Source organism: Fukomys damarensis, unplaced genomic scaffold (genome assembly GCF_012274545.1).
Source record: "Fukomys damarensis isolate Sample0158 unplaced genomic scaffold, DMR_v1.0_HiC HiC_scaffold_19, whole genome shotgun sequence".
NCBI lineage: Eukaryota > Metazoa > Chordata > Mammalia > Rodentia > Bathyergidae > Fukomys > Fukomys damarensis.
The window spans coordinates 24,605,117-24,625,016 of record NW_022900931.1 but is presented as its reverse complement, the minus strand read 5'-3'; the positions used below and the strand labels follow the sequence as shown (position 1 = coordinate 24,625,016).

Here is a 19,900-nt window from a genome sequence, read left to right as displayed (position 1 = left end):
CTGCGGAGTCCCGAGCCACACGGGCGCGGAGGGCGCGGCCTGCTCTGGCCTAGCAAAGCGCCGCGAGCCCGGGGCAAGTCGGCCCCTTAGCTCCCTCTCCGCCTCCGCGAGATGCCATTTAATCCAGGGTCGCTGTGGGGATGAAACGAGATGACAGATTTAAGAGGCTTGGTGAATTCTACTACTCCGTGAAAATGGAATGTAAAGTCCGAAAGAGGTGAGGAACATCAGCATATTCGACTACATCACTACTTTTTCCGGGCCGTGAAGAAAAACCCAAAGCGTTGCTTTACGGGATGCTTCATTTCCAGATAACTTTTTAGTCACCGGAGGAGCGAGTGTGACTACAGGTCGGTGCTAACCACTCTGCCTCCTTGCAAGCTGCAGTCACTTCTGAGACATCTCAGGCAACGACGTCATTCCGCCGTGCGCCTTTCCCACTTTATTGCCAATATAACTGCATCACCGGGATAATTGTTGTCGAGTTCGCATAGGATACTGACAGTTCTTGAAGACTTCTTGACCAGAGTAAAACTGCTGGAGCCGGACTGCCTGGATTGAATTTCTGTTTCTACTACGCATCGCATGAGATCATCTGCTACCCATGTGATCCGCTTCTGCCCATGGGTATCTGTATCTTAAATCTGTTCCCCTTTAAAATTGAAGCTAAAAATACCTACTTAATTGAGCTGTCTTAAGGAGTGAGCTGGGCCGGGTGGCCCACATCTGTAATGTCAGCGCTTGGGAGGCTGAAATTGAGGGTGACCATGAGCTGGAGGTCAGCCTGCACTACACAGCGATACGTCGGGGCCGGGGATCTAGCTCAGTGGTTCCGCCACCTGCCATGCAAGCCCAAGGTTCCAAGTTCAATCCCCAGTACCAAAAAAAAAATTTTTTTTTTGCACCACAGCAGGACCTTGTCTCAAAAAACTAAAAAAAAAAAGTGTCAATAAGCATGGTCATAACCCTCAATATACACAGGGAATTGGTTCTAGACCTTCCCCAGATATCAAACTCTAGGGATATCCCAGTCCCATATGTAATGGTGGTAGTATCTGCATGTAAACTGTATAATTTTTATCCTCTCCAGATTACTTATCACACCTAATACAACACAAAACACCTGGTCAATACTTGTTAAGCTGCACTATTTAGAGAAACGAGAAAACGCATGTGTGTTCAAGTACTGACTCAATTTTTTTCAATTTTTTTTGATCCACAGTTGGTTGAATGCGTGCATACAGAAGGCTGGCTGTATATACTTAATACCTGCTACAAAGCAAGAGCTCTGCTGGGCATAGTGACACACCTGTAATCCCAGAACCCTGGGAGGATGAGGCAGGAGGATGAAGAATTCCAGCCCAGCAAGGGTTGCAAGTGTTTCCTGCTAGTATGATGTTACATGCCACTGAAAGTAACGTAGGATAGAAACTGATCTTCACAAGGAACACACACAGAAGGGTAAATGTGCTGCATGACATACAACCTTCAGAAGGAGGAGAAGAAGGTCTACAGAACTAGAATATTATGAGTTTCAACTCTGTTCAGCTTCCTGGGACATAAAATGCATCAAACCAAACAAGAAGCTTTTCGTGATCAAGGGAAGCTTCTTCACAGAGATATTAACACTAGGAAAAGGTACACAGGGAAATTGACCAAGGAAAATAGTTGCACAGAAGACCAATAATATTTAGCCTGTTCTATCAGTGCCTCAGGAATTGAATCCAATTCATGGTAACCACGTACCCTTTGGATAGGGCATTAGTGGCGAACTTAAGGCTCTCAGCGGGCAAAAGAGCCAAGTGTATGAGTTGCTTTACCTAAGCTATAAACTTCAGTACTCAGCTTTATCTGTAGTGTTGGCACTTTCCAATAAATAAGTGGGCTTGGGATTGACGTTTGGGCACTCGGTCTCTAAAAGGTTCGCCATCAGTGGGATAGGGAATGGTAATATTAACTCACTTGTCCTCTCCTCTCAAAAGTGATCATTCACTGTATGCTGCTATGAGCTGTACACACCCTAAAATATTCCTGATTTATATAGCATTACTTTTGACTCAGGCTAATGGAAGCAAAAACAAAAAGCAGGACTATTTAAAAAACAAAGCCAATGATGCTTTAAATTATTATTATATTGATAATGTTCACTTGAATCATGATCATTTCATACTTTATTTTTTTTTAAGTAAGAGGGAGCAGAAGTTATTTTAACTATTTCTGTAGTGGGAAATCAAAGTCAAGAGAGCTATTCAGTCACAATCATCAATGCTTTATGGCCGAGTATATCTGTCTCCTTTGAGTAGCTATGCTCAAAAAGTTTTCTAAATAGCTCGTCTGGCTTAATCATGCACTGATCGTTAACCAGTGAATTAATATTCTTCAGAGGCCCCTAAGGTTAGTGGAGTCCCCTGGGAAGACCTAAGTAACCCAAATCAGATGAACCTGCTTTGAAAGCCCAGCTTTACCTACTGGTACATAGGATTATTGCATAACTTTCATAAATCTGTTTTCTCATCAGCCATCATGGACTACATTAAATGTTGACTGTTATTCAAGCCGATGCCGAAACAGCCAAATAGCAAAAAGAAATTAAATACTATTTAGGTATGTGTGCTAATACAAATAATTAAATATTGTATGGCCCTGAGCGTGACTAGGAGTGAGTAATGTCTTCAGATTATAAAGTTTATTCAGCTGGGCATGGTGGCACATGCCTGTAATCCCAGCACTCTAGAGGCTGAGGCAGGAAGATCACTGAGCTTGAGGACAGACTGGGCTACATAGTGAGTTCAAGGCCAGCCTAAAATACATATAAGAACCTGTCTCAAAAAACAAAACAAACAAAAAGTTTATTATTTGGTACTGAGAATTGAACCCAAGCCTTCACAATAGGCTAACCTTAGCCCTCTATTTATTGTTTGTTCATTTGTTTGTTTAGAATCAGGATCTTGCTAAGTCATTAAGTTTCCATTAAGGCTCGAAACTACAATCATCCTGCCTCAGCCTCTCAAAGTGCTGGAATTACAGGTCTGAATCACTTAAAGTGCACAGCCTTAAAGCTTATTTTTTACCTAAACCAAAAATCTTCAAACAGGAATCAAACGGGAAGGTTAAAAAACAGATAAATCAGAGCATCCACGATGGGCACTTCACTTGTCCTACCCGTCCTGCTTCCTGCAAGCCGGAGTGGCTTCTTGGGAAACTCAGGCAACAAGTTCCATATAGCGAGGCAACAAGTTCCATACAGCGCTCCTTTCCCAATCCATTGCCAACGTAATTGCATCACCTGGGCTTTTTTTTTTTTGCTGATTTTGCATAGGGCACTGAGTTCTTTAAGAGCTGGGTAGCGACTGCTGGAGACACAGTCTGGGTTGGATTTCTGTTGGCCCTACAGGTGTTAGACCATCCGCAGTCACATCCTCTCTCGCTCTTACTCTGCTCACCTGCAAAAGTGAGGCTGAAAATAGTTACTACTTTGTCGAGCTGTCACTACAGCAGAACTGGTGCTGGGAAGCCTGTTATTTTTCAGAGCTGTGCAGGGGATTCTAACATACAGTCCTAGGGCAACAGAAATATTAAATATATTTGTAATGAAATGCATAGGTTATTCACCCTCTCAGGGTTTTCAATCAGATTAGCTGGTTAGAATACAATAGCACAATTTTTTTTAATGTTCCACCAGGAAGGTACCTGCAAACAAAGGTTTAAAGAAAACAAACTCTGTCCTGACAAATCTACCCAGGTCCCTGCAAGCCGCTTCTCTGGGTTCTGTTTCTATATAGAGGTGCGTGTCTGCCTCAGCCAAGAGGTGGGTCTCCCACTTGGAAAAACAGCAAGCTTTTCCTAGACTGCAGGTCCAGCAAACATCTTTTACAAATCTGCTCCACCATGTGTTACAAATCTTTTGAGTTTCAGCACAGGAGAAAAGCTGGGATTTCATCAACACTAAAGGAATGCGAGTAGTAAAAAGAATTGTAAACAGGAATTCAATCTCTGAACCCAAGGTGGTTATCGGCGCCCAAAATAGTATTCTTTATGGAGTATCCGATGCGATTACTGCAAAATTCATGTGGCTAGAGAGGAGGCGGCGGCGGTGTCCAGTAACGACCTTCGCTAGCAAACACGGAATGGTAGCCGCAACAGCTGCTGTAAATCCAGCTCCCCCTACGGCTTCCTCTCCAGCCGGCTCGAACCAGCCCGACAACAACAGTCCGCAGTCAGAATAGCTAAACGCGGGTCCAGCCTTTCTCCGCCCACTGCCCTCCTCCTCTTCCACTACGTTTCTGCAAATTAAACTGAATGCCTTTCTAACTGCTAAGACAATGGAGACGGCAAACACCGTGGGAGAAGGGTGGGCAAGGACAGAAAGACTGAATCAGAGGACTGGAAGAATGGGGTTTTCTCCTTTCTTTCATTTTATTATTTATTGTAAGCTTTCCATTTCACTAACACATAGGAGCTGCCTGGGATGCCTTTTTCTTTTCTTTTTTGAGGAATGTTCTCGCTATGTAGTTCAGATTGGCTTCGAACTCAAGTGCGATCTGTCTGCCTCAGCAGCCTCCTGAGTGCTGGGATCACAGGCGGGCGCCACCACACCCAGCTGAAGAGTATTTTTAAAGTGTATGTTTTGAGCAGTGTGTGATGGCACCCGCCTGTGATCCCAGCACTGGGCAATTTTGTGAGACCCTGTCTCAAAATTAAAAAATAAAAAGAGGTGAGAATGTAGATCCAGTCCCGGGAGGAGAAAAAAGTATATAGGTTTTGGAAGAATAATAAAGAAAAATGGAATAAGTAAATTTGGAGCGGTGTCGTGTCCTCTTCTAAATAACACAGCAAACACCAAGGAATAGAAAAGGGGGAAAGCAGGACCCCACCTGGCGTGGACTCTCATAGCTGGAATCCACCCAAAGAAATGAAGACATTCAGCTCACGTAAGAGCTGTGAGCCTGCATCATTCATGTGTCACCAGCAGCACCCTGGATGGATGTGCACAGAATCCAAGCACCCTAATAGACTGGCACTACCATGATTGTCTCAGCCTGTTATAACTGCACAGTGGAAAATTTAGACTAGGGAGCAATACTCAACGTTCGTGTAATTATCCTACATGCCCAGAAACAATGGCTTATTTCTTTTCTGTCCAAATTCTTCCCTGTGTCTTCATTTTGTTTTCCAATCATTTTTACTGTCTTGGTTTCCAACCCACATTGGTCATCAAGCTGTTTATTCATCTATTTGTCTTCTTTGCTTTTCCTATTTATCCTCTCTTCCATCAACTGCTGAATCTCCAAACCCCTTTCCTTAATTTGTCTTCTCTCTCAGTACCTTTTAAATTTGGGTTTTGTCCTAATAAGGTAAGACAGTGAAGAGAAAGAAACAGCGATAGAAAGTGGTAAGTGACACAATAGAATTACTCAGAATCTTTAACACCCAGGTTCCATTGTTTTTTGCTGTTTTCTAGAACATTTCTGGACAACTAGGATAATTTATATACTGACGTCCTTTAAAAATGATGAATGTAGACTTCGGCATAAGAAAAATACCATAGAAGTATCTGGAATAAATATGTTTTAAGTCCCATAATCAACCTAACCTTAGAAAGTGGACTGTTTTAAGAGTGTTTACATACATTAAGCCCATTAACCCTCCTTACAGCCCTTCTGGGCTTGTTTTCAATAGTGGGGACTGAACCCAGGACCTTCACCCTGAGCTACTTCCCTAGACCCTCCCCACTTAACTTTTTATTGAGACAGGTCTTGCTACATCACCCAGCCTGAACTCTAACTTGTTATCTAATCCTCCTGCCTCAGCCTCCTGGAGTGCTGGGCTTGAGTATATTCTTACAAATGAACAAAACAAGACACAGAGAGGTTAAGTAGAATGTCCAAAGTCACACAGGGAATAAATACCAGAGCAAAGATTTGAATTTAAGTAGCAAAATTGATGTTACCTTCTTTGTTCCAAAATTTCTTATAATCCATCTGAAAACTATAAATGATTGTCTGCAGTTGTCTCACTTCTTATCAAGTAAAATTAGATATCAGTTGTTGTTTTGGCTTACGTCTCAGTGGCATTTTTAAAATTTGAAAAAATGTTTACTACAAAGAATATGTTCACCAAATCTCACTTATAAAGATTCGACAAAAAAGTGTTATCACCAGGTGTGGGTGGTGTACGCCTGTAGTCCCAGCACTTGGAAGGCAGAGGCAGGACGATTGCAACAAGTTCAAAGACAGCCTGAGCTACCTAGCTAGATCCTGTCTCAAAAATTCCCTCCTTGGGGCTGGGGATTTAGCACCGTGGTTCCACCACCTGCCTCACAAGCACAAGGACCAGAAAAAAAAAACCCTCCTCCTCTGAAATCTCCCTTTCTAAAGAAGGAATTTTTTTAATGTAGGCAATTTTAAATTCATAAATATAACTTCATAAACTTTTAAAAACTCAGTACTGCATAAAAAATACACTAGAGTTACTGACAATGCAGAGAATTTTTAAAGGATTACATTAGACAGCCAGTGCCTGAGGTCCAAAGTTTAACCAAGTATTGCTATGTATCTCCAGATAACAGTCACCATTACTACAAACATATCACTAGTTATGACCTGTTTTTATAGGACTATCATTTAACTTATTTTATATATCAAATAGCATTTTAATAATGTTTTATTTTTATAAAGATAGACTTTTATTTTTTGGTACTGGGGATTGAACTAAGGACCTTGCACTTGCCCGGCAGGCACAGTGCCACTGAGCTGCATCCCCAGCCCATGATGACTTATTTTAAATTAGAGATAAAAAGGTCTATAAAGGGGACCGAAATTAATAAACACATTTTACATAAAACTGTTCGACTCACTAATTTCATCAGCACCTGCATTTAAAACTTCCCTGTAAAGATTGACTTTTATAGAGAAAACACAAACATGGACCATTCCTCATTTCCCTCAGCCCTCATGATTTTCAGAGTAGCAATTTAAAATTTTAAAACTTGCAGTTTGTGTGTGTATGGTGCTGGGAATTGAACCCAGGGTCTTGCACAAGCCGGACAGTAAGTGCTCTACCCCTGTGCTACATCCCCAGCCACAAAGAGGGAATTTCCATTCCTTCTTTTCCTTATTCCTCTCACTCTAAGCTCTAAGTCTCTCTTCTCTGGTTACAACAGCTGCTCTCTTTGTTTCCATCTCACGCTGCCCCCATATTTCCTTCTAAATTCTGACTTTGTCATGTCTCGGCTTCACTGCCAGACTTCCATAGAACTCTGGAGTCTGGCAAAAAGTCAGCCATACATTTACACGCGACCACAAACCAGCACTCCGACGACGCAAAGGCTTCCCCACCATCCACGCACAGCTTGCACGCACAGGGCCCCTCCTGCTCGGCTCTTCCTCCGCTGCCGCAGGCTCCCTCCTCATCCTGCGGGGCTGCCAGCCCTGACCGCGGCGGCGCCATCCGTCACTGTCACTGCCATCCTCCAGCAAAGCGACTTCTCCTCCCAGCTCTCTGGCCCTGGCCGTACTCTCTGGGGAGAAGAGGTAAAAGCAGGCCCTTCCGGGACGCAGAGCAGTGGGCCGGCCCAGGACCCTGACTTCTTCCTACAGGTTTTTAGCTTGGCCAGAGAAGAAAGCAGGGAGGGGGAGGGGGAAAAATAAAACCTGGAGAAAGAAAAAAAGGAAGAAAGGGGTGGAAAAGCCCCGGAAGAAATTTCATGTGTTGCAGACCATTTGGACAAAAGCAGAGGTGTGAAAGCAAAAAGAAACAGAGAATAGGAGAAAGTGTGAAAGATTAGTTATAATATTTCTCTTGAGCTTTTTGCTTCCAAGGATAATAGGAAAATTAGCAGTGGGAAAAAATTCTGTTGAGATTATAAATATATACACATATTACATATAGACATGCATACATACATTTACATAAACATGCATACATACATATATGGTTTTGGGGGGTACTGGGGATCAAATCCAGTCCATTTGCACTGAGCTACATGTCCAGCCCCCTCCCCTTTTTATTTTAAAACAAGGTCTTACTAAGTCAACATGTTGCCATGGCAGCCTCAAATTTGTAATCTTACTGCCTCAGCCTTCAGAGTGCTGGGATTATAGGTATCACCACCACACTCAGCTAAATATTTTGAAATTTCCTAAAAAGACAAAATAGAAGGGCCGGGGATTTAGTTCAGTGGTTCGATCCCCAGTACCACAAAAAAAAAAAAAAAAAGACAAAATAGTCATCAGGTATCCACACAAAGAGATGGACTCACTTGAAGATGTGTACTGATGCTTGGCAGGAATATTTGGATTTAAGCAGATGGTTTGTCTCAAATCACAGCATTTAAGACATACTTCTAAAAAACTATTTTTATCGAAATTAGTTAACTAATGGTTCTGTTTATCTGGTAATCATACCCTCAGGGAATTCAGATAGATACAAGCTTGGTTTAAAACACTATAAAAAGAAAGCCCGGGGCTGGGGATTTAGCTCAGCAGCATCGGGCCTGCCTCACAAGAGTGAGGTCCTCAGCTCCATCCGGAATACAAAAAGAGAGTAGATTCTTAACCTAACCAGATGCACCAAACTGAAATCCCCAACAGCCCAAGAATCCTCCTCTGAGGACTCCACTGAAGGATTCTGATGTGCAGAAACTTCCATGACCACTGATTTCTCCAGTTTCTCTATGGAGCTGGCCCTATGGCTACATAGGATAGAACACTGCACCTTAACACATCTATATATGTACCTGCCACAACTTATAGCGTTCACTTTCTTTCTTCTCAATGCCCTTTTTTCCCTATTGGAGTGCTGGGGAGCACAGCACCTCACATATGCTAGACAAGTGTCCTATCACTGGCCAGAAGCCCAGCCCTCTAACATTAGCAGTTTAAAAGTCAGATGTGGTGGTGTACACCTGTGATCTCAGCTACTCAGGTGACTGCAGTAGGAAGACACCAAGTTTGAGGCCAACCTGGATAACTTAGCAAGAACCTGTCTCAAAATAAATTAAAAGGGCCAGAAGTGCTGGATGGTGAAGCATTTGCCTAGCATGTGCAAAGGTCCTAGGTTAAATCTCCATGACTGCGAAAAAGAAAAAAGCACCAGGGATTTAGGTTTAGCTCATTAGCACAAGGTCCCGAGTTTGCTCCCCAGTACCAAAAAAAAAAAGAAAAAGAAAAAAAGAAAAGAAAAAAGGTCAATATGAAGTAAAATGCAAGTAATTTATCAAAATATGTGAGATGTAGCAAAAGCAATGCTTAGAAAGAAATATATAACATTTACTGCTACATGAGAAAATAAGAAATATCTAAAATAAGTAATCTGGGCTTCCACTTTAAGAACCAGAAAAATGGGCCAGGGATTTGTCTCAGTGGTTCCACTGTTTGCCTCACAAGCAAAAGGACCCGAGTTCAATCCCCCGTGCTAAGAAAACAAAAAACAAAAAAAGTAAAATAAAAATTTAAATGTAAATACACAAAAAATAAAAATTAAAAATTGATGAAATAGGGCCGGAGATTTCGCTCAGCGGTTCGGTGGCCTGCCTTGCAAGTGCAAGGACCCGAGTTCAATCCCTGGTACCCCCCCAAAAAAAACACAAAAAATTGATTAAATTGAAAATAGTAAATAGACAAAAATCAACAAAACCAAAAGGCGGTTCTTCGAAAAGTTCAGTAAAATCAAACAATCTCTACCAAGGCTAAATAATAAAAATAGATAATACAGGGCTGGGGATTCAGCTGAGTGCTTCCACCGCCTGCCTCCCAAGGGCCTAAATTTGATCCCCGGTACCAAAAAAACAAACCAAAAAAGATGATACAAATTATTAGGCAGAAATGAAAAAGAGGCAGCTCCAAATATCCCATGGACATTAAAATCTGTCATGAATATAGATACAAAAGTCCTCAATGAGGTAACAAGCAAACTGAATCTAATAATATATAATAGTTATACACCCTGACCAAGTGGATTGATCCCAGGTATGCAAGGCTGCTGTAACATCAGAAAAAAAAAATGAATAAGCCAAGGGGACCAGAAAATAGAGGGGAGGAGGAGGAAAGGGAGGGGAGGCGATAAAGAAGAATTAGATGTGTTCTGTATATACACCAACTCACCACGTGAATGTACTCATGGACTACAAACATGGACTAATAAAAAGAAAATGTGAAAACTGGGTGTGATGGTGGAAGCCTGTAATCCCAGCACTTAGGAGGCTGAGGCAGGAAGGTTGAGTTTGAGGTCAACCTGGGCTATGTAGAGTTCAAGGACAGCCTGAATTACACAGGGAGACCCTGTCTCAAAAGAGAGAGAGACAGAGAGAGACACAGAGAGAGAGACAGAGAGACAAGGGCAACCCTTTTTCCAGTCCCCTTTCTGTCTCTCTTACACAGCTTTCTTTCCCCCAATAAATTTTACTACTCTAACCTCCGTTGTTCCTAGAATTCATTCTTCGATTTTGGAGAACATGAACTTGCATTTCAGATACCTAGCAGGTTTGGGAGATACAGCTCTTCCCCCTGTATCACTTTGGAGGTCTTCCACTGAGATTACTGGTCAGAGTATTTATTTAATTCAAGGCACTTTCCTCCTCTGGCTGCTGGATTTCAAGACAAAGCTTCCAGAATGTTTGGAGACCAAAACTGGAAAGGTAACTAACTGGGTTATGAGGACAACCAATATTTTGGCCCTAGCCCTTCAAGGTCAACAAGAATCCAGGACATGAGGGGGGAACCTTTTTGATAGGATCCTACATCTTTGACTTTAAAAGCCATGCAGCTACCAAGATAACAACGCCTGGTGCCTACTGCAGGCCTTCAGATAGACCCTCTGTAGTCTTCAGCTGGAAGTAGCCAGCGCTGTCTTCGGCCTTTGCCCCCTCACAGCAATTAGGGGCCCTTCTTCAGAGGGAGGAATAGTGCAGATAGGTAAGTTAGATATCTTGCAGGCGCTTAGAAAGGGCCACCCTCAAGGAGCCAACATAGCAAGGAGCCAACCTGGAGGGCAATCAAGACACATTCACTGAAGGCCAGAATTGTAAAAGGAGAGAAACTACTAAGCCCCTGTGCTTCCCCTGGGGATACAGAGCAGTGATTGATGTTCTAAATAGGTATCACTCACCTGGGTGGGGGTCGAGGTCTTAGTCCAGCCTTTCCAGGAAATGTCCCTGACCCCACCCTTACTGAAAATCCTTCTATGCTTGCTACCTGACCTTCTCCCCCATTTGACCCCATTTAATGAATACTACCTGGGTGACTACCTATAATCTTATTGGTTGGTCATGGTTTTGCCCCACCTATGATTTTCCATTGGGTCTTATAGTCTCATCCCACTTTGTACCTGCCTCTCCACATGGCTTTGCTATATAAAACACCTTTGAAAAGCGGGAAGAAAACAATCATAGGAGGGGCTGGGGATTTAGCTCAGTGGTTCTGCTGCCTGCCTAGAAAGCACAAGGGCCCAAGTTCGATTCCCAGTACAAAAAAAAAAAAAATCAATCCCAGATAAGGCATTTAATAAGATCTAACACCCATTCGTGATAACAATTCTCAGTAGACTCAGAATAGAACTGCATGAAGAATATACCAAGAAAAGACAACTAACATCATACATAGTTAACGGTGAGAAACTAGAAGCTTTCCTGCTTAGATGGTATTCAAGGGAAGAATGTTCCTTCTCATCACTGTTTTTTCAATATCCTGGAAGTGCTAGCTAATGTAATAAGACATGGAAAGGAAATAAAATGTACACAAAGTGGGAAAGAAAAAGTACAGCTATCTTTGTTCACAGATGTCCCATTCATCTCTGCAAAAAATTCAAAAGATGACAAAATACCTCCTGAAACCATTCTCTCCACCCATTTGTATTGCTATGACAAAACACTAGTGCAGAGTAACATATGAAGAGCTCTATTTGGCTCAAAATTCTGTATCTGCGAAGTCCAAACAGCATGGTACCAGGTTTGACAAAGGCCTCTGCACTGTGTCACAGCATAGCACAAAAGAAGAGGAAGTGGCCACGTGTGGGACAGCCGCCAGCTGTGACAGCCCGCTTGTGTGAGGATGACCCATCACAGGTGGCCTCACCCAATCCCTTGAAACAATGCTGACCCATGCACCAAAGTGGAGTCCTTGAGACCTAGTTCCCCTGACCGAGCCTGCTTCTTAAAGGTCTTCTCAAGTCTCAATTCCTGTCTTTATTCATGAATCTGCCTTGTACTGTTGGGGACTCACCTGCAGGGGTTCTGGTAATGTCCCCTTTCCCTGCTCCTTACACAGCCTTACAGAGAATGGGGGGGGACCGGAAGAGAGAAAGAAAGGGAAATTACAGAGGAACCAAATGACCAACACCACCTAACTTCAAGTCTTATACTCAGAGCCAGGAGTGGTGGCACACACCTATAATCTTAGCACTCAGGGAGCTGAAGCAGGAGGTTTGTCTTGAGTTCAAGGCCAGGTAAGACCCTGTCTTTAAAAAAATTACTACAAAGCTACAGTAATTAGGCTACTATCAGCATGGTTGCACATGCCTGTAATCCCAGCGGCTGGGAGGCTGAGGCAGGAGGATTGCTGTAAATTCCAGGCTAGCCTTTGTTACATAGTGAGGCCAGCCTGGACTATGATTCGAGACCCTGTCTCAAAAAACAAAACAAAACACAAGGCAAACAGGTGAATGAAATAGGAAAGAAAGCCCAAAAACAGACCTACATAAATCTGGTGAGGTCTGACTTACCAATCAAATTGCATGAACATATAGAAGGATTTAAAGCACATACACTGTGAAACAATTATATGAAGTCAACACATGTACCTCCTTAGTTAACACCGCATCTCTTCATGTCCTTATGAGAACATTACGATCTACTCTTGTCAACTGACCGTTGATAAAAAGCAAAGCAAGACAGGACAGAAAACACAGCTTATGCAACAAATGGTGCTGGAACAACTGCACACCCACACCCTCCTTCTTCTGCCAAAAAGAATCTAGACAGACATTACACAATTCAAAAAATTTTATTCAAAATGGATCACTAGGTATCTTAATGGCATAGCATGTGTTTAGGAATGCACACACACACACACACACACACACACACACACACACACATTGGATCACCCTAAATGTAAAACACAAAACATTAAACCCCTAGAAAATCGGGCATGGTGCTGCGTTCTATAATTCCAGTGCTCAGGAGGCTGAGGCAGGAAAAGCACTGAAGCCCAGGAATTGAGACCAGGCAAAGAAACAGCCAGACCCTGCATCAGAACAAAAAACAAACACAACCCCTGTAAAATTCCTAGAAGATAACTTAGAAGAAAAGGTACACATGACCTTGTGTACATAATGGCTCCTTAGATACAAGGTTAAAGCAGAACCTATGAAAGGATGAGTGATAAAGTCACAAAGATCTAATTTGCAAAGGACAGCAGCAAGAGAATGACGTTCCTTTTGCTAACTGGCAGGAAATATTGGCAAAGACACACCTGTAATAGATTTGTCATCAAAATAGACAGCTTTGTTTTGCTTTGGTTTTTTGGCACCAGGGATCTAACTCAGGACCTTGTGCTTTTGAGGCAGGCAGCAGAACCGATGAGCTAAATCCCCGGCCCATTTTTCACTTTTTTTTTTTTTAATACGCAGTTCTCTTAAAACACAACAGAAAACCAACCACTGCATTTTCTAAATGGGCAGAGGCCTGAATGAACAGCACATCGCAGGTCTGAGAGGGCAACTGAGCACACAGCAAGGCACTCTGAGGTGAGTAAGGGGAGAGGCTCGCTTCTTTCTTCTACTACAGGGAAATTAAAGAGTGAGGCCCACTTGTTTCTTTTCCCCACTAAATTTCTGACTCCTTGAACGCAGGAACTGTGACTGATTTAGCTTCTTACAATACAGCATTAGGCAGCCTCCCCTCTGTCGACCAGAGCTCGGATCTCCCCGCCGGGACTAAAGTCCACTGGAAATGTAAAACAGCTGCAGGGAAAAGCAACCAGTAAGACCGGTCTGTAGAAACAATGTACTGCCCTCTCGTGTCCACTTTTAGGAAATACAGCCTCTCCCCGCCCCTCTCGAGAATTCCAAAATTCGCCTGGGCGTGGGGGCGCACACCGGTAATTCCCACACACCGGAGGCTGGGGGATGAGGTTGCTGTGAGTTCAAGGCCAGCCTGGGCTATGCAGTGAGGCCCTGTCTCAAAAAAAATTTTTTTAAAGTAAAAACAAAGACTTCCCTAATTCATCTGTAATCCCAGGGCAATAAAATAGAACATTGCAGTTTGAGAGGCTGAGGCAGGAGGACTGCACATTCAAGACCCATTTGGGCAACTGGCTACCTCAAAAAAATTTTTTAAGGGCTCAGCAATGTAGCTGTGTAAGTCACAAGTTTAATCCCCACTACCAAAAAATTAAAAATCCAAAATTCCTGTAATTTCCCATTTATTCTAAGAAACACCATTTTTCTGCACTCACTACTTTTTCTGGCAGTCCTAGGGACCTGACCCCACACTGAGCTACAATCCTGGGGCTGCTCATGTTTTCTATTTGAAGATGGAATTTTCAGTAAATTACCCAGGCTGGGTTTGCCCAAAATTCTACATAATTTGGGGGTAAAATCATTTCACAATTAAATCATGACCAGGCCTAGTCTTCCTGCCTCAGGCAGGCTAGGACCTGCCCAAACATAACTCCAGTTTTGCCTCAGGTCACAGCTGAGACCTCCAAGGTCCCGAGATGCCAAGATGCTCCAGGACAGGATTACACCAGCTGAAGACATCCCGGGTTTCTGAGAAGCAGCAAGCAAGTAGAAAGGCCCCACCTGGGGAGGGACAAATTCCTTTTGGGTTTAACTCATCCCACCTACTGCGGTAAGAATGCGCTCTTTCCAGCCTTCCTCCAGTTCAGATCCTTGGGGATCTAAGATCCTCATCAGCATAAGACCTCACCGGTACGGATCCCTGCCACCCCCAAGTCACCTGATGCCCTTCCATTATTGAGTCCACCCAGTAAAGGAGGGCCCGCTCCGAGGTACTGATCTCCCAGCCCTCCAGGTACTTTGAAATGAAATTATGCAAATCTCTAGGCTTTTTTTTTCTTTAGTCCTCACCATCTGCCCCCTTTCCAGGCAGTCGGAGGATTGCTGGCCCTCCGATGTGGGTTCCCACTTCTGATCCTCCTGCCTCAGTCTCACCACACTCAGCTTTTTCTTTTCTTTCTTTTATAAGAGATGGGGTCTCACTATGTCTCCCAAGTGGACCCTGAATTACTGAGTTCAAGGGACCCTCCTGCCTCAGCTTCCCAGAGTCCTGGAACTGCGTGTATGTGTGCATGTCCCAGTGTGCACCCGGCTTCCTCAGACCCCACCACACACCATGGACCAGTTCTTTGATGCTCTCTGGCTGTCGACAGCTGGATTCAATATCTTACCACCTGGGTCCCGGAGTTAAGGGTTACAAGTTAAGGGCTCGGTCTCAAAGACCTCTTCCGGTGCCTCTGACTGACCTGACCCAACACGGTCCCCAATAGGGTTTCCAGGACCCCTCCCAATGGTCTCCATGATTTGTTAGAATGGCTCTCAGAACCCAAGAAAGCATCTTACCGGTGTACGGGGCAGCTGTGGGAAGGTCGGTCTGTTCTCAGGCGCCTCCAGCCAAGGAGTGTGCATACCATTCCCCAGGCTGAAGCTCCGTGGGCCTCACTTCTTCAAACCTCTGCAGTTTTATCTTTATCTCCAGCTCCCTCCCAGCTCGCCCCAGGTCCAAGGGAGGGGTCGGAGTCCTGGCCCCATTTACCTGGGCCTTAGGAAGGGCCGCCCCACCCTGAGGCTTTGAGGGCCACAGCCTCACTCACGAGGGCAGCACAGAGCAGGGTGGGTGTGAGACAAGAGCAGCCAGTTATTCTGAAAAGCCAAAGACACTCCCATCACGCTGGAAATTCCTAGGATTTTAGGGGCACTGTGCCGGGAACTAGGTGTGAGACCACACACGTTTCCTGCCTACCACATTTATTCAGCTCTGGTTTTTGATGCAGAGGAGGTGTGGGCTGTTGTGCTTGGTTTGGGGAAGGGCTTCTGCTCACAGTATTTCCACACTGCAGAGGGGACACTCCGAAAAGTGACTGAAGGGAGATATTGCGCAAACTGAGTTACAAAGGATGAGTACAGATTAGTCATGGGCCCAGGGTGTAGCCCAGAGGTGGAATTCACGCTTAGCTCTCAGGCAGACCTGGATTCTGTTCCCACCCTGGCAAAAGAAAAAAAGAAATTAGATTAAAAGTAAGGATACCAGGTGTGGTGGCTGGGCCTATAATACCAGCACTTGGGAGGCTGAGGCAGGAGGATTACCATGAGTTCAAGGCCAACCTGGGCTACATAGTAAATTCAAAGCCAGACTGAACTACACGATGAGACCCTATCTCAAATAAACCCCAATAAATTAATTAAAATAAGGATTGGGCTGACTGGTGGCATATGCCTGTAATCCCAGCTACCTGGGAGACTGAGACAGGAGGATCACAAGTTTGAGACCATGTAACTGGAGGCCCCAGCTCCTGATCCAATGGGCCAGGCTCAGCCCCTGTGCCACGACACCAAAGAGAGGGGCAGGAGAGGGCTGAGGATTTAGCTCAGTGGCACCGCACCTGCCGTGCAAGTACAAGGTCCTGAGCTCAATCGCTGGTACTGCAAAAACAAAGCAGGAAGAGATAGGCAGGACAGGATCTTCAATCAGTGTGGCTGTCCTGGGAAGCACAGAAAAAGGTTCAGATCTGCCTTGAGGAGCTGATAGGTTCCTGGGGTTCATAGCAAAGAGGACGAAGCCAGGGCACAGGGCTTGCCTGCTGGCAGCTGGTAACCCATCATGAGTGGCAGCTGGCGGATCTGGCCCTCACCTCCTGTCCTGAGATCTCAAGGCCACAGCTCCTGCGAGGGTCGTGCATGCCTGTGTGCATGGCTTCATCATGAAGGCGGGAGAGAATAAAACAGAGGCAGAGATGCCAAGCTTTGTCCTGCTGGGAGCTTCCCACAGCACACTCGGGTCCAACCTCAGTCCCTGTCACAGCCAGCCTGGGAGCTCAGCGAGACCTTGTCTCAAAATGAAGTCTAAAAAACAAGGTCAGGGATGCGACTCGGTGTTCCAGTCCAAAAACAATCCGATTTTTAAAATCTGTAGGAGTTGCAGATTGTGGCAGGAGAGGTGTTATGAAGGAATGCAGCACACCGTGGTCTGGAAGCGAGACAGTTCAGAGCTTTGGGAGAGTCATGGGCCACGCAGGTTGGGGCTCAGTCTGCTGGGATGGAGGAGAGGCAGTGAGGGAGCAGCTGGGGTGCAGAGTGCTTAGCAGAGACAGTGACAGAGAGGTGGCTGGGAACATAACCTTGGAACCAGCCAAGAATAAACAGAAGAAAACTAACAAGAAACATAAAAGTCCTGGGAGACGCCGAGAGAAAAACAAAGAATGTGGTTGGTCACTGATGCCAAGGGAAGGGAATCCTGAAGAAATGGCTGGCTCGTCCGGCCAGCACTACAGAAAGTGACCAGAGCTGCAGGGGCCCTGTGTGGGGAGGCCAGCAGGTCTGGGGAGACAGAAGCACAGCCCTGCATTGTCCAGAAACCAGGTCTAACCTGGGGTGCTGGGCAGAGTAGAGAGGACCAGGAGGTGCCCAGGCTCTGCCTCCAGCACTGGCCCTGGGATGTCTTTTGCCAACAGTTTCCAAAGCTGAGCCCAAAGAGGCTTGGAGCACTCTGAAGCCTGAGTCAGGCACCAGCTGTGTGCACTGCTGCCTGCCCTGCCCTGGGTTCTGTTACAGCTTAATGATGGCACCGTGAAGGGAGAGAAGGGTCTTCAGACACAAAGCTATCAAGAATACATGGGACCAGTGAGGCTGACCTGTAAAAGCCCAGTCCTCTAGGAGACTGACGCAGGAGGATCGCAAGTTCAAGCATTGCCTGGACAAGACCCTGTCCCGAAATTAAAAATAAAAAAGGACCAAGGATGTAGCTCTGTGAGAAGGACTTGGGTTCAATCCCCACTACTAAGAGTAGGGGAGAGAATCAGTCAGTAGTGTTAGAAAGGCCAGTGAGTGCTTCTGCCCAACACTACATTGGAACAGCAGCACCAGAGTGGTGGTGTTTTCTTTTTGAGACAGGATCTCACTATGTAGCCCAGGCTCAAAATCACAGCGATCCCCCCGCACCAGCGTCCTGAGTGGGCAATTACAGCTACACGCCCATGCCTCTTTCTTTGCTTTTAGCCAGTTTATCAGAGCTATTTAGATTTTTCATTACTGAAGTTTCTATTTAAGGAACTTCAGTATAATCCTGAATCAAACTTTTTTTTTTTTTTTTGGTACAGGGATCAAACTCATGACCTTGTGCTTGTGAGGCAGGTGCTGCCAGTGCTACTGAGCTAAATGCCTGGCCCTGAATCAAACATTTTAAACTGGGTGTGGTGGTGCACGCCTGTAATCCCAGCATTCGGGAGGCTGAGGCAGGAGGATCACTGTGAGTTCAAGACCAGCCTGGGCTACATAGTGAGTTCCAGGTCAGTCTCAACTACATAGTGAGACCGTGTCTCAAAACAAAACAAACATTTTAGATTTGCACTAGAGGAAATATGGGTGTAACTGCACATTACCATAGGAAATCTGTGCCATCAGAAAATGTACACAAGGAAAGTAATGAGTCAAGAATACTAAACTGTATACAAAGGTCTCACCCAATCCCTAGCCTCCAGCACAGCTGTTCCCAGTAACTCTGCTTCCGGTGGGCCTGTTGCCTATGGCTCCACTCAGTGAGGCATCTCAGATCTTTCCCTAACCCTTTAGCCTCTGCCATTTCGGGATGAGTAAACTTTTGAAACTTTGTATCTCAGATATGGGAAACTTTGTATCTCAGATACTAGGTGCTGCGGGCCTGCTGGTTTCAGGCCTCCTGGGCCAACCATTACGTCAGCTGGAATGAGTACGACTTCCCCCGACCGCCAGGGAGCTCCCCACCTCTCAGAGCATGAGGCAAGCCCTGTCACCACTCAGTGGAGGCAACGACGAATTATAACATAGATGAGTCCACTCGGGAGGGGTGGGGGACGACTGGCTCTCCAAACGCAGAGGGGTCAGGGAAGGATCGTGGGAGCAGATGACATCGGGCTGGACTCGGATGGTAAGGTCGCCCCACGTGTCCCAGGACAGATGTCCTGGGCATCCCGAGTCCATCAGAGCCCAGCCATGGGCCTCCACCCCTTCCTGGCTTCACACACACACACACACACACACACACACACACACACACACACACACGTCTTCCCTTCCTTTTATGGGAATTTTCTGTGTTTGGCCCCTGGATTTAATTTCGTCGGAGCAGACCGTGTAGTCATGTTTCTGTACATTTGCCCGGAGGCTTTTTCACTCTTCACAGGCAAAAAACAAACGAAGAAAACCAGCCTGCTGTTTCCCGTCTCAGCCGCCCTCTGCCTTTTCCACTTATTTTCCCACAGGACGTTTCTTTCTTTTTAAAAATTGCTTAACCATTTCTTGTACTTTTATTGAGTCGCTTAAAACAAAACAAAAAGTCTGCCTGGTTACGGCGAGGACGGGGAACCTCAAGCGCAGTCCCCAGACCTCCACAGACCTTGTCTAGGGACCCCCAGTCCGGGGAAGCTGGAGCGCGGCCTGCCCGGCCGGGAAAGGCGATCCCCACGCGCAGGGACTCAGCCGGGCCTCGGTGCGGACGTCTGAGCCCGGGAGCCTCCACTCCCTTCTGCGCGCTGCTGCTCGCTTCCACCTGATTCTGTCCGGCGCTAATCAGTTGACCAAGTCACCCTGAGAAAAAGAAATCGGAAGCTTCCCGAGCCTCGCGCGCTGCAAACACATGGGGGCCGTGCAGCCGCAAGGGGCACCGCAGTCCCTCGCCACCGCGGGCTTC

General features: G+C 45.4%; 1 protein-coding gene across 3 annotated transcripts in view; it reads right to left on the bottom strand.

Annotated features, from left to right (window-relative positions):
- Rimklb (ribosomal modification protein rimK like family member B) overlaps positions 1–15,650 on the bottom strand; it is a 51,241-nt gene extending 35,591 nt beyond the window's left edge. The window contains exon 1 of one of the 3 annotated variants that reach the window (XM_019205087.2): positions 15,580–15,650. Coding sequence is in view for 2 of the 3 variants with exons in the window: in XM_010607812.3 (XP_010606114.1) it covers positions 7,362–7,449 (88 nt within the window). In the remaining variant the exon portion in view is untranslated. Of the gene's footprint in view, positions 1–7,348; positions 7,573–15,579 lie in introns of those variants that run through there. The other 2 variants (XM_010607813.3, XM_010607812.3) reach the window with 2 other exon arrangements.
- Positions 15,651–19,900: the final 4,250 nt, after the last annotated feature.